Source organism: Temnothorax curvispinosus, unplaced genomic scaffold (genome assembly GCF_003070985.1).
Source record: "Temnothorax curvispinosus isolate PA1 unplaced genomic scaffold, ASM307098v1 QBEX01012806.1, whole genome shotgun sequence".
Classification (NCBI taxonomy): domain Eukaryota; kingdom Metazoa; phylum Arthropoda; class Insecta; order Hymenoptera; family Formicidae; genus Temnothorax; species Temnothorax curvispinosus.
This window is the reverse complement of record NW_020222586.1, coordinates 58,075-73,555: the sequence shown is the minus strand read 5'-3', so window position 1 is coordinate 73,555 and position 15,481 is coordinate 58,075. Positions and strand designations below refer to the sequence as shown.

The window sequence follows — 15,481 nt, the reverse complement described above, 5'->3', positions numbered from 1 at the left end:
AGTTTATTAAAGTTTACTAGCGCGCGTATGTGTGTTTATGTATGTAAATGTTAAGGTTCAAATACAATTTATAATTATTTCAAAAAACCCCTACATACATGTGTGAAAGAGAAAGAAAAAAAGAGAGAGAGAGAGAGAATATTTAATTGCGTACATATGTAAGTGTGTATTGCTTTTTTATTTGTATAAAATGATGTTGATGAAAACTGAGCTGTAATAAAAAAATAGTATGGCATTTCGCAATTTTATTTGTACCGAAGGCAGATAACAACGGCCGGCGCCACTTCCAATAAATTGCAATCGATGGTAAGCAATAAATGCGAAACAGTAGATCTAATGAAAATCCCAGTGATGGAATATACCGTTAAAATATTTAAACTCCGAATAGCCACATGCACGTGCAGAAGAAGAAATACCCGGCTATAAAAATATGCGCCCCTCTCCCCTCCCTGCCGTACTTAATATATTCCAATAAACGTGAAAAATAAAATGGAATAATGTGCAAAATATAATGAAATATAATACTCGTATATTCAGCGACCATCCATTATGCAAATTAATATCGCTCTCTCGTAAAGTGAATTTGATCAAAATATTCAGACGTGTACGAGATACGTAATCGTAATTCATATTTAATGATGTTAAAAAAATATGTGCGCGAAATATGATAACGACGTCGCCGAGAAAACTGTTCATGTTAATAGTAAAAAATAGGAAAATCCTATATTATATATATATGTATATATATGTATTTTTTTGTACATATTTTTGTACATACGTACGCCGCGCTATGCTATCTTCTGAGTCGAGGAAAAATGTCAGGCAATGTACAAGTATCAGGTACTCGCTTTTATGCGTGAACGCGTAAGACGACAAAGAGACACCTTAAGCACTGGTTTATTCCGCAACTGCGAGATATCCTTCCGCATTTGAAGCTGGCAGAACCGCGTCTCTCCTCTCTCTTCGACAAACGCGTTCGCCGTCCTGTCCGTGTCGTCTACCGGCGCACGTTCTCCACCGGCAAAGGGAAACGCGCATACACTACCGGGAAAAAATCTCAGGGAAAAGTTAGACGCAAATATTAGTTGAACGCCGGACTAGTCATTATTTCTCTTTGTGCTCGCAAATGCCACTCGCTACTCTCCAGTATCTTTCGCAAAAGGCCGGAACAAAGGAGCGTGTCATCGCGCGGCGCTCTACCCCTGCCTCCTCGACTCCCTGTCCCACCCTTCCTACCTCTAATCTAACCCGGCCCCGATCTCCCCTAACCACCCACGGCTCGGTCGTCTTCCTCTCTTTTTTTTAAGCTCGAGTCTTAATTACTGGAAGCAGAACGGGTTAAGGACTAAAACACAAGCCGACGTCGGCTGACTGATCATGGTGCGTCCCGACTGACGGCCATGCCAAATGAAAAACGGTCTAGAAAAATTATTATCGCGGAAGATACGTGGCACCTGCTATCCCTCTCTCCCTCCTATCCCCTTTCTTTATTTTACACATTCCCCTTCGCATCTTTTTCCTCCTGTTTTCCATTGTTCCCAGAATCTCGCCGAGATCTTATCAGATTTTTCCGGTTTGACGTATGATCAATATGTGCTATCAGGGGCATTTCACAAAAGTTGCGTTACAATTGACAATTTTCAGATATAATTAAGATTTATAGATTTTCAGCGAATTAAAACAGTGGAAATTAAAAAAATCTGTATTTAAATACCTAATGAGCTCGTGTTTTATTTATTATTAATACATTTTGTTTGAATATATCGTTTCTAATATGTTTAACATTCATTTTTTTATAAGCTTCCGTTGATCAATAAAAATTTTGAGCAAGAAAACGTACTTTCGACAGTTATATCCTGTTCTTGGCAATAGCAACTACACATACTTAATCTCTTGGTATCGCAAGCGTTAACGTGACACTGCAAGGCAAAAGGTCGCAGTACCCGAATGTATATCGTTTGCATTACCTATGCAGAAATGTGTCGTGCGACACGCACGGCATGTAGACACGTAGGAACAAAGTGCCGCGGCCCCTTTTGTGCAGTACCCGGGGGTGACAATGGGCCTTGCTCTCAGCATTGTCACATGGGTTAACCAACGTTACCGAGGGGGCTATCGTCGATGTTTGGCATCGTCCTGCTCGCCGACAGCCACCGTCTTTTATTCAACGCCCTGCGTACCGCGGCCTAACTGTAATTGCAGCGCATTAGATACACACTTTTACATGATTAACTCGCGCCGCCATAGTAAAACGGCAACCTCGACTGTTACCCGCTACAATCGCCTCGCGTTCGGTTTCTGTGTATTTGAACAGACGAAGGTTTGACTCCGGTCAATAACTACTCTATTTACCTGCTCTATCGACGGGAACAAATAATGAGTTTACAGGGCTTGAAGCCAATAATTTTCCAAGACTGTCGGCAGAATGGATAAACACAGTTGTCGAAAGTAAAGCGTCTCTTATTATTTTATCTTCTGTACAATATGGTAACTAATCATATAAATAAACATTCCTTTAGGTAAAATCACTTTCCGAGATCATCTTGAAAATCGTGAAAAGATAAAGGTCAAGTTTTATTAGTTTTCATTTAAATCCGCTCCGATCTATCAATAACCCTCTTCCGCAAAGTCCTCTGCACAAAGTAAAACAATTGGCTAAAAATTAGTTTTTAATTCATGCGTAAATAGTAATGACACGAGATCGGAGAGAGACCTGATTTTATAATAGGAAAGCTATATGATTGATTCATAAATAAGTTCCGCTGTATATAATTACTCAATCACTTTTTTAGAGAAATTATTACTCACGATATCCAATTATTTTATCTGCTGCAAATAGTTAAGAGTTAAAAGTATATCATTTACGAATCAATACTTGTAGTGTCACATATACTGTTTATTAAATCTAAAAATTTAATTTGTTAAGTAAAACGGAACTTATTTATAAGTCGATCCAATATTACTACGAAACTATAATTCATGTTTGTTGAACATGATATACCAATAACCACATTATTGATTAATCCTTACTTTTCAAGATAAATATTTTATAGCTGCTACACGTTAACGAGAATATTATCATAAACACGTTTCACGCTAAATAACGTAATTTCCTCGATGCAATGATAATGTCGATTTGCGATTAGCATTAAATTATATTGTATATACATGACAAGAGCAAAATAACGGAGCGTAGCGTTATTTGAAGGAAAACGATCCCATTCATTGATCGAGTAAACAATTTCGACCGCACGACCGATTCATTCTTTTTTTTTTCTTTCTTACGACCACGATTTCCTCATTCTCTGTGATGACGGTCATCTCCGCGCGAAATGAAATCGAAACGCAATTTGTCGTTCCCCACGTCGCCCTCTCGCGTTGCCGCGTATCTCCCTCGCAAAACCATCACACGATTACGCTAATTCGGGTATCATTTATTTTTCGTTCACCCTTCTTCGTCTTTCTTCTGCTGCCCTCCCCATCTCGTCGCGCAAACGAAGCTCTACCCTCCACCGTCAACGAGGCCGCGCTCGATTCTACGAACTTTGAAGTGCTTTGAAAAGCCCGGTGGGTTTTTGATGTAGCCACCAACTGTTCCCGCCATGCAAAATAGTGAATCACGCATTAAGCGGAGATAAAGCGGCAAATAACTCGACTATATTGAACGTAACGCTCGGTTACACCGAGAACAAAACCGATGCGCGTTGATACCCCAGAAAAATGTTTTCTTTCGGTACGGCAAATCGAGCGGCGTGGGGCGACGATAAAACAATTTAAGTCAGTCAAATGCACGGTGACATTTATCAATAAAGATGTGTGCGTGGAACGGGTCAAGAACCATTGGTCAGCAATTTGAATAAAAGTATCCTATGAAAAAAATATAACACTCTCCAAAGAGTTTTGCCAAAGAATTTTTTATTTAATTTATTATTTATCATTTAATTTAATCATATTCCAATGATTGTTGACCCATAGTAGTTCTCTCTCCACTCTACATTTCTCCAATTTGAACAAATCAAGTTTCATTCAAAAATAAATTTAACTTTTGTCTAAATAGAATTTGGAAGTACTACCTGAAAGTTTGCGTCGAAAGATTAGGAAATTAACGAGTAACAAGGAAAAATAACTTAATAAGGTCCTTCTACGAGAAAAAGAACCATCTTAAGCCCAGGCTCAGTTTTCATCAGTAACTAGTATAGCAAACGAATCTTTGATTTATTGTCAACACATTTATTGTACTGTCGCCTAAATAAAGCTTAGTTAAAAAAACAGTGTTCTATCCTTCTCAATATTTTGAAATATTGCAGTGTGTAATGTTCATACAAATAATGTATAACATATAACAAAATATTGCAAGGCATTGTATTATTTGCAGGACGCGTCGCGTCGTGGTTTCCCCGTCAATACGTATTTACGGCGAGATTAACGAAAAAAGAAAAGAGAGAGAGAGAGAGAGAGAGGAAGGAGGGGGGAAAGCACGAAAGACACGAGAGTGATCTTCGGCAAAGATGGCACGTGAGAGCAAAGTATTAACTCTCTCCTGCGTGGTGGGTATCGCACCCTTGTTATTCCAGCCACAAAGACACAACTCGCCACTCGGCTCTGCCACGTGACCAGATCATACTTTATTGGAAAATGTGCAAATACACGTCACTCACCAGCCGCGTTCCCGCATTTTGACGACTTCCTTTCTATCGTCGTGTATTATTATTCCCTCCCCCGTATTTTTCGGTTACGAAGCTATTTTCAATATCCGGCAGTTTTGCAGCGGCAGAACTGGTCCAATGAAGTAGTATTTTGATATATTTTGTTTTGTCAAAACCCGTATTTCCCGTGTGTAAACAAAAACGGTAAAACTGAATTTCACTGCAATAATTATTTTTGTAGAAAAGAAATGGCATTCTCTCTCTGTTTGGCCAGTGGTCGTTAACCTAGCACAGTGGCTGCATGCACAAATCACCATTTCGACAATATTTTTATACTCTGTTCACGTTAATCTACGTCGTATCTCAAAATTGATATAATTCAATGGTAAAAAATTTTTGTTGTTTTACTCGCTGTATAAAAATTATCTCAGGCATATATAAATATATAATAAGCATGGTATTTTTTACATAACATTCTGCCAATTGAAAAAAAGGGTTATTTATAAAATAACTGTACAATGTTCAGACAAAAGAACGGTAAGAATTCGTATCTAAAAAAAGTTCATTCGCATATTACAAAATACGAGAAAAAAGTGTAAAAATATGAATGATCCTCATGTGCGGCTTATATTCTTTATATTTCCGATTGAAATCTAACGTCCTTAGCAGCACGTTAAACGCAATCTCAGAATTTGAATAAATAATTGAAGACTGAGAAAGCACTCGGGGTACTTGTTATCAGTGGAACAAATTAAAGCGTTAGGAGGTAAGGTTGAGAGAACAAGTACTAGTCGACCGCTGCGGGATTGCCTTTCAGACAACATAGGCACAGCTAGCGAGAACTCGGCTAACAACATAATTCAATACGGGGCTACTACCTAAACGTGTTTCCGCTATCCGCCATGCTCGAGAACTTACATTTCCTGCTGTTACTATATGATTTCCGTGACCGCCGTGAAGGGGAGAACTGATGCGCGCCATACCGTGTCCAAAACGCAGTGACGATACGGCTCTTTTTTATCCGATCGAAGATTTTTTTTCGCCCGTCTCCTCTCCATTTGTTCGCGCGAGTTTTTTTCTGTGTCGTCTGAACGACCGACTCTGCCAATGGCATATGCGGCTCACCAAAACGTAATAACTCCCAAAGTGGTAAAATTTACATTTGGTGCGGGTTAATGACCCCCCGATGTTATATTTTATCGTAATGCGATTAGACTGCAAGAAGATACGTGCGAGTTACTGCTTCGCACAGATATTTAAAAAATGCCTAATTCTACACAAAACTTATTAGGGAGAAGAAAAGGCAAGAGATACAAGAAAAACGACGATTACGTGAAAACGATGTCTGTTTACAGACATCGAACGTCGCGTAATAAACTGTTGCGTAAATTGTTAAACAAAAAATTGTTTAAACCAGGAATAAATCGAACGATGTCACGCACCGCGTGCAATTACACGCGAACAGTAGAGAATCATATATACTTCAAATAGTTTTCCGAGTGGAGCGACAATTCTCCCCCGGCGTATCCTAGATCTCAATTATCATCGTCGTAAGTACGTAAGAACTGTGTGTGTACACAAGAACTTTCCGCGCCGTTTACGAACACTCTTTTCTAGATAACGACGTAGCTCGCGGTAGACCACGCGCGGACCCACGCGATCCCGTTGCACGTAGGACCGAGAGAGGTTCTCTTCTGTCCGGCTTCAGGACTTCAGGATCGTCTTTTTACCTACGGTACGGCATCGCGATCGCGTGCGCGCATTACTTAACCCAACGGCATCATTCCTCAGCGCGGTACGCGCGCGCGTAATCGCGCAAACTCGTTCCACGCATCGCATGCGAAACGCCAGTACCGCGTGGATCGGTCATCGCTAATTTGCGTCGGTAATGACCGCGTCTACGAGGGGGAGAATTAGCCGGCGAGGAGAGGGATGCAGGGGTCTCCCGCGATCCGTATCTGACGTCTGGTTGGCTGGTTTATGAATGGGGTGGGCCCGCGCGCCGATCGCCGCACGATCGCGGAAGAAGATTGATCTGTCCTCGGTGATCTACGATTATCAGAAACGCCTCACGGTAAATAGGGCCCGTTTAGCTCGCTTCGCTGGCGGCGTCGCGCGGCCGTTTTACGGTGGGTTGTACGCGGAAGTGGTTATAAGGCGGTTAAGGTATGCAGGAAGTCCAATCGACTGCTAACGCGGTATTTTTATACGCTTTTTCGATAATCCAACGGAATGTTAAGAGAAGAACCTTTTTTAAGCGTGCGTGAGATGCAACAATTTTGCAGAGCAAATAATCCTTCGGACACCTTTGTTCTTCTCGTGCTCAGGCGTGTCGCGTGCCTATATCGTTTAATTAATAAACGTGTAATAATTTATACGTGTATTACAAACGTATAATAATCACATGAATTTTTTAACTGTGAAAATATAGCGTTTCAATTTTAAGTTTGGCCAGTCTGTGATTCGGGTGCGGATACAAAGCGAACCGTTTATCGATGTTCGCCAATCGGACGAATTTTTCAGTTAAACAGTTTTCGTCCGCAGACGCCTCGTTAGAATTACATATTCAAAATAATAAAATAATGAGAGAGCGCAGCTTCCGCGGGCGGGACAATGAAATGTTCATGCGCGACGATAGCTCTCTCTCTGTGCCGCGTATAAATATTCATGTCACACACAGCAGCCGGGAGCTTGGATATCCAGGATATATTCACGAGGATAATGTGTTTACTGCGGCGACGTGTCTTGATACCTCGGCTAAGGTAACGCGAGCTTCAAATTCAATATTTCCATCCGCGCCGCTGTCGCGAAAATTACACGGAGATATACATTCCGGTATTCTTACGGTCATATTAGAATGACTGAGGTAGACACCCTAAATAATGTGTAAATCTTTTTCGCGCCCGAAGCTAAAATTCAATTACGCGAGAAGATATCTGAGAATTTATAATATCATCATTCGGAATCGGTTTATAAATCCCGTACGTAATATCTGCTTTAAAATATAAATTTTTTCCACGTCTTCCATTTTCCATTTAATGCAAAATACATAGCATGTTTATTTCACCGTCATAAAAATGTTATAGTTGAAGAATTTCCCTCCAAAATTTAGAATCACATTTTAAGATAGCATTTCTCGACTGTAATCCGCAAAATAAAAAAATACGTGCGACACATACAGAGAAAATTAAATATGTACAACCGCGATACAGAGAGAATTTAATTTGTAAAAAAAATATTATTTTTATCAAACAGTGCATTATTCAGAAAAATCTAAATAACCTTGTTAATTAAATACGTATTTGCATTGTAATTTGATGTCCCGTCGGCAGAATGGTATTCAAAAGTGGTAGAAACTACCGTTAACTATTCGCCGATTGCGTATAAAAAAAAATATTTAACAGTTATTTATAATATTTCCAAGCTGTATTCCTAAGTCTCACAGAACGCGGCAATTTGACTAAACGCCGACGTTCATTCCAGCGTGAAAGCCAACATATAAAGTCGGCATGACAGATGTAACACTTACCTGCCAGGCGTTGGAGTCCAGAGCGAGGTAAGACATGTTGTTCTTACTGTCCTCCGTGATTGAAAAATTTGTGGGGTACCCGGAAACTCCTCGCCAATCGGCACGCTACCAATATCCAGCTTGTCACTCACGTTCCGAGATGATCGGCAGGCGGCATCTTCCGTCGGCAGCTTCGTGAAGAAGCGAGCTGTACTGGAAAAAAAAACAGATGTGTTATATTCGAGCGAATATAAATATTAAATAGAATAAAAAGTATCTCAAATAACGAGTTTGTCGAAAATTGGTAGATGAATCGATTTAAAGTCAAATTCACATATTAAAAAGAAATTATCATAATTAACCGGTGGAAATAATCGCTTCCCTTAAAAACATTAATAAAGTAAATTCAGATACATGTGACTTACAATTAGTGAAATAATTTTTTTAATCTGAACTTTCATTCATTTGTCATTACTACGTTTCAACTATAAAGGAAAATTATTAAATTACTTAATTACAAAAGAAAATTATTTGATGAGGACTAATTGGATTTGAAAAACCTATGCGCATGCAGTGAAATTGCTTTCTCAAAGAACATATTAAGGAATTTTCGCACGATCCTTTTTTTGCACGCGAACTATACACGAGGCGAAAATATCGAGTAAGATTTGGCGAAAATTTCCTGCGGTGAGTAACAAAAATGCGAATTACTTTCGTCGGCCGGAATCCCTGGGGCGTCGCGTCAACGGATCGGGAACTTAGTTAAGCAAAGTTAAATACGGCTCCCCGAGGTGGCACGACCGCTTTTTAATTGCAAACACTTTCACAAAACGAGAAGATATCCCAAGACGCTCGACAAGCGGGGATTACAGCCCTAGCTTCTTTTTCGCTATTGAAATGTCTACGAGTATATAAATATCTGCAGTTCCCAAGGTATTTACAAGTACAATCAGACACTTCATGGAAATGCTTAGCATCAACTTGCGGTATCTCGGAAAGTTCACCACAACGGTGTTTAAAGATTTATTTTACTATAAACATAGACTTAAGTACGAGTAAGAATACGTCGTACAATGCTAAGATTAAAAATTCCGTGAAATTCAGACAAGAGGCTTTCCATATTCTGATCAATTAACGAATAAAACAATAACAATGCCGAAACAGTCTCAGTGCTAAACGCAATAAAAATCACATCCCTTCAATTCGCATGCAGAAAAATATATCCATATATAAATAAAAAATATATAAGCTAACAAAAAACATAACCATTCAATTATATAAAAAGATTTATATTGGACGGAAAAATATGTGTATTTGAATGAACACTGTTTTAATCGCTTGACAAATCTTGTCAATAATAGTGAAATTGTAACGAAACTGTAGTGAAACTTTAGATAATGATTTATTACTGAAATCTCTCTCTCTCTCTCTCTCTCTCTCTCTCTCTCTCTCTCATCAACATTATATTCATAAAGAGCTATTGAACGCAATTATACCCGGTTCTCGCTTTCAAAATTAAAACACATATAATAACACCACACATCTTTCAATATATCCGTGATTTATGCAAATCCGTGCAAAGCAAAGGATATCATTATTAAATTGAAATGTAGGAAATATAACATATTTTCTGCATAGTACTGTTTCTACCACAGAATCCTCACGGAGTCCCTCTTTCCCCTTCCTTTCACCGTATTTAAATCAAACGATGATCAAATACCGGCGGCACCGTCGACTTTATTATTTAACATCACAAAGTTCCATGCAACGAGTCAATCTGACCAACAAATTACTGCCTCTCTGTATTGTTTATTGTTATATCCGACTTACGTACCGTCCTCTCGCAGACACAAGCTTAAATTAAATCAGACGTTTACTAGCGAAATGATTAACCTTACGTTACACCGATAGGATATTATTTATGCACATTGTGCACTTTTTGTGCACAATGACGTCTATTGAACCCGCGAACTTGCATCTCCGAAGTAAAAGAACTGTTTGTTTATTCTCGAGAATCACTTTTTGCGAATAACATATTTTACTTGCATTCTAAACATTTTTCTTACATTTTTTGCTTGTATTTACTTTTTTTGAAAAAAAAAAACACATTTGTATAGTAACACATGTTATGCATATGTAAAAAATTGCTAAAAAGTTTAACACTAAATTGGAAAATGTATTCACGCACCACTTCATCACACTGCAATAAAAATAACATTTCTATCATTTCATTTCTGTTCCCTTCATTTCTTGTTTTTACTGTGTTTAGTGAACCATAATTTTTCTATTCTCAAAGGTTTTTTTACATTCACCGGAATTTATGATAGAAATTTTCGAAAACAAAGCGTAATGTTTGAAACACTATGTGCCACGTTTGTTAAACGAAAGAAATTTAATCTGTCAATCGTTTTTGAGAATCAAGGTCGCTTTATCTACGTAATCCTAAATATATGTGACCGTTCTCGCACACGTACACACAGAGAAGAAAAGTTCCTCTTTCTTTATATTTTTAAAATAAGACGCGATGACGGTATTCTAATGAACTCCTGGCTGTTGGAAAAAAAAACATTAATCGCAGGCTGTATCCAAGTGGCTTTTGCCTACACCGCAGCTACATCGTTAAATCTCTTCCGGCAGCTATTTGGCTTCGCGATTGCTCCAAGGACTCCACGTTAAAAAGAAACAGTCCAAGGTCACCGCCGCGCCGCATTTCGCACAGCGTTCGCGGCGATCACTCGCGCGAGGCACGTTACGTCCTCGTCGTTTACTTTCCGGAGCACACTCGATTCGTCGCTGGTGCAAAAGTTAAAGCCGGACCGCGACGTCCAGGAGATACACGTCGCAAACTCACCTCCTCGTCTCGATCTCGCGGCCGAATCACCGACGGGCGGACAGCGGCGACGGCATCCGCGACGGTCACCGATCGCGTTTTCGCGTCAGACTCGCGATAAAAAGATGAAAATGCGCTCCCGCGATATCTGTCGCGAGCGAGATGACGCGCGCACGTACGTACACGCGTGTCCTTCGTAACTTAATCCGCAAGCGGATTATCGGAGGCTAATTCGAAACGCAGTCAGACCATCCCTCTCTTTCTTTCTCTCACTCTCTCTCTCTCTCTCACTCTCGCGCTCCTACCGACCGGCGACCGGCTCGCTCCCTTCCTTCTCTCCCTTCCGTGATCTTTCTTTTTCTTACCCCCTCTCCACCCCCGCTCGCTCGTTCTCCGCGCTCGCGAACGGTCTACGTGTCTTCCTCTGTCTTTCTTTCTCTCTCTTTCTTTCTCCCCCTCTTGCAAGTACTGCTGGGCAGTATGCAGTATGTGTACTTGATCGCACCTTGGAATCACTCGGTGGCACGTCGAAGATGGCAGGCGGACCGGCGTGGCGGCGTGGCGCGACGACTCCGAGGACGCGCGCCACGCGAGAAAATGCACGAAAGCAGATGAGAGGACAGTGATGTTGCCGGAGCGAAGGTGTAGCTTCCGGTCGCGTCGCGCCGCGTCACGCCGCGTCGCGTCGCGTCGCGTAGCGTTGCGTTACGTTACGTTTTCTGTATCTCGTGCCGTGTGTCCCGGATGTGTATTGGCCCACCGCACGTGGCGCCTCGCGACGTCGCACTGCGCTCCAGGCAAGAGAGGCGCCGCGGCGCCCCCCTCCTGCCCCTCCAAGCCGCCACCCCTGCCGCCCCGTAAAAGCCACCCCTGCCGCGGCAACGATGCGCCTCCGCCACCACCCGCGGCGCGGTACTATCGCCTGCCCCCGCGGGGGTGTGGTGCCTCCGCCTACAGTCACACGACGGACCCTGCGCGGCCCTGTTCCATATACCTGCCTGTACCGGAGCCGGAGAGGGATGACGACGGGCTAACCTAACCCTAACCCCTAACCCCCGAGCGCGACGCGATGCGACGCGTCGCGTCGCGTCGCGAAGTAACTTACGCAGACCGAGCCGCGTCGAGAGATGTAGTGTAGATTTACGAGAGAGACGCCGGTGAATGAGTTACCGCCGATATTTGGACAGATGAGGATGGGGGATGAAACGAGATGCCAACGAACCATCTCGTTGTCAATGAGCGATTGATCGAAATCGAACCATCGAACAATCGAACGCCAAGAGATCTACTTTCATTCGTCTCAAACCTATTTTTTCGAATCTACTCAGAAGTTTAAATTTATCCTTAAACGTCAGATTTAACGTATTCGAAATCATTCGTGATAATCTGAAATTGGTAGGCCGAGATAAACAACATATTTTAACGTGATATATATTTATATAAATTCAGAATTGCCTGTATGTGCTTAAAATGTAGGTACTTAATTTGAGAAACAATGAAGGTTTTGAAAGATAATTTTTATTTTTTATTGTTAAAAAAGAATTAACATTTTTAATCAATTTATAAGAAAGATTGCACGTATGTTTGTGATCGAACAAAACTTTTATTAAACCAAATATCGCGACATGAATGCCAGTATTATTCTGCTCCGCTAGAGAATTTACAAGATAAATAATACTTGCCAAATAACCATTATAGTATAGAACAGTACGAAATAGTACAGCAATTATAAATGTGAGATTCAAAAGATTAAACGGAGCAAACTCTGTTTAAACACTTGCCTAAAGTCAAACAAGTTCAATAGAACTTACAAAAAGTTTACAAAATTAAAATCGTCCTGAAATAACCAAGAATTAAAATAATTGGTAGAATTTTCAAAGATATAATTTAAGTCAATTCTTGTAATAAATTGTTGTAATAAATTGTTGTAAATTTATAGATACAAAAGATCAGTTCAGTTGCATGAACCTCTTATCCAAATCAATGTCTAATATTTTATAATAGATAAAAAGAAAGCAATGCAGAAACTGCTTGGTTTACGAAATCTTTCTCCTTTGCTTTTGTTTCAGAAGAGATATTCCCTTTGTAAATTTTTCTCGGACTTGGCTATCTTCCGAGGGACCCGCGTAATTTGTCCAGCAGAGAATTCGAATCCGCCCGAAAAATCCTCGGCGCGTATATCGAGTGGCGGATACGTACGACGAGGTAAGAAAAAACCGGTGGAGGGTGAGAAGGGACGGAACCGCCGACTCGTCGGCACGGGACGCAAACGGATATCGGATGCGTCTGCCAGCTTGGGACTCGTACGCGACGTTACCGCATCCCTGCTATCTCTCCCGGCAGCCAGCGTCGCGCAATCCACGGCTACATTGGCGCGCGCGACGTATACAGGCGGCGGAAACGACGACGGGCACCTAGCGCAATCTGCGCATGACCGATATCGATGTCCCCCTCGTTTCCCCCCTCCGGCGAGTATGCTCCTTGGGTATACTGCCACTACCGTACGCCGGTCCACCCTTGTCACCCTCCCTACCCCTGTTATCCCCACTATGCTGTTGTGTGCACAGCGCGCTGCGAGTTACCACGCTGCAGCCCCTTTCTTCGTACGCCCCTGTCGTCGCTCTGCCCCGACTCCTCTCGCCCGTCCCACTCGTGCTTTTGCCCCCGTCAAGGAGAAAACGGGAGCGGCGCAGGAGGAACAAGAGGTTGGAGGAGGTAACGATGAAAGAGGAAGAGGAGGAGGAGAAGGAGGAGAAGCGGGAAAAAGTGGAGGGAAAGAGAGGTGCCTATGAACAGGCCAAGACGACGCAGCTTCTGTTTTCTCTCCTCCCCCCCTCCCCGGAGATTTCGGCGAATTTTCACGCCGGCGTTATTACGCCCTCTTCTTCCTTCCTCCCTTCGCTAGTAGAGTCGACTACTCTTTTCTTCTTTCCCTTTTTTCTCTCGCTCCTTCTCTCTTTCCCGCGCAACGTTTGGTCTCGTATCCCATGTTGAACCTCGTTTGCTTCCTACGCGCGACGAAGGGGTAGGCGTGTGGTGACGAGCGTCGCTGATTTTAGGTTGGAATGCAGCCATTTGGAAAGTGTGTTTTCGTGTACGGGGTCGGTCGATATTTTCTCACAGCAGACGAGCAGTCTCTCGGAATTTTTCGCGGTTTTCAGACAAACCCGAAATTTCTCACTCGGTTCTTTTATTAGAGAATGTGATCGGAAATTAGTGTCGTTCAATCGTCCCTTATTTTTTTAGTTGTAGTATATCTCATTCACATTGCTTTGCGAAAATATGACACAAATTGTTAGCTAGATTTTAAACACGAATTAATAATTTATATATTTTTTATACAACAATTGAACAATAATTTATCAAAATTAATGAAAAATCAATCTCAGTTATTGCTTTTATTTACGCGATTATATACTCGCAAGCGCGGACACGATGGATTACAATATGAGAGAAAGTTATACGCTGAAAAATCACAATTTCCATGATGAGTCACAATTGTTTTAGCGTAAGAATTTACCACACATCGTTCAATTCTGGACCGTCAGGACGAAACGTAATGAAGGTCTCGGAACAATCAGTTTCAATCATCCTCTCGAAACAATTATTAACGGTCCGTAGTTGTCTAGCATTGTCGAGTACGTCACGTCCTGCCACATTCAGGAGGCCTTATATGGATCAATCAGCCGTATACCAGCACGCATATTAGATTCATCTTTAATAATCACCAGGCACAATATAACGCGGTTTATCATCAGGCCAGCGCCTATACCTGACGACATTAAATACTGATTATTTCGAATAAATAGCGGTGTATATTAGCGCCGCATGTATGTCAGATTCATTTCGATGTAATTCTCTCTTCACTCGGGACCACGAATGTCATGACAGTTTCATGCAACGCGCGCGGTCCTCCAATGCGGTACCCTTGGGCGCCATGTCGCTCGCCGATCCATTTGTGCGCGCCCGCGACTGGCCATTCAAGCGATTCAATGCAAATTTGAATCAACCGTTATTATTAAAATTAATTGTTTCTTTTCGGGATTTAATGTCAAAATATAAAATATAATTCTCGCGGAACGAAGCCGTTCATGTGTTTGTCGTATCTTTTTCACTTTGAACACTTAACCGGCATTGGAAACGCCCGTTTTACCGTAATAAAATAAATTCTAAATTTTGTCGTAATTATAGTGAATAGTAAATGTATTAATTGATCCGTGTGTTAACGTATTATATATACCTTTGACTCGGTATGTATCGTGCGAGTAGTTAAATTAAGTTAAAACATTAAAAGCACTGCCCGCAGTTAAGCTCCGATCGGCGACACAAGAAAGCGATTTCACGGGCGGATGACGGCGAATCGCCGTTCGTGGACCTCGATCGTGGCGTCCAGCCGATCGGAGTTTACGTTAAGTTACGAGAGAGGTCAAGCCGTCCATCTTCTTGCTGGAAAGCGATGCGCACCACGCCTATGTTAAATCGTGACTCGATCGGGAA

The 15,481-nt window shown here is 41.6% G+C and overlaps 1 protein-coding gene across 3 annotated transcripts in view; it reads right to left on the bottom strand.

The window, feature by feature from the left end:
* LOC112462820 (transcription factor AP-2-epsilon) overlaps positions 1-11,713 on the bottom strand; it is a 205,763-nt gene extending 194,050 nt beyond the window's left edge. The window contains exons 1-2 of one of the 3 annotated variants that reach the window (XM_025028859.1): positions 11,490-11,713; positions 8,176-8,367 (exon numbers count right to left, since the gene is read on the bottom strand). In XM_025028859.1, coding sequence (XP_024884627.1) covers positions 8,176-8,211 — 36 coding nt within the window. In that variant the 5' untranslated portion in view covers positions 8,212-8,367; positions 11,490-11,713. The other 2 variants (XM_025028861.1, XM_025028860.1) reach the window with 2 other exon arrangements.
* Positions 11,714-15,481: the final 3,768 nt, after the last annotated feature.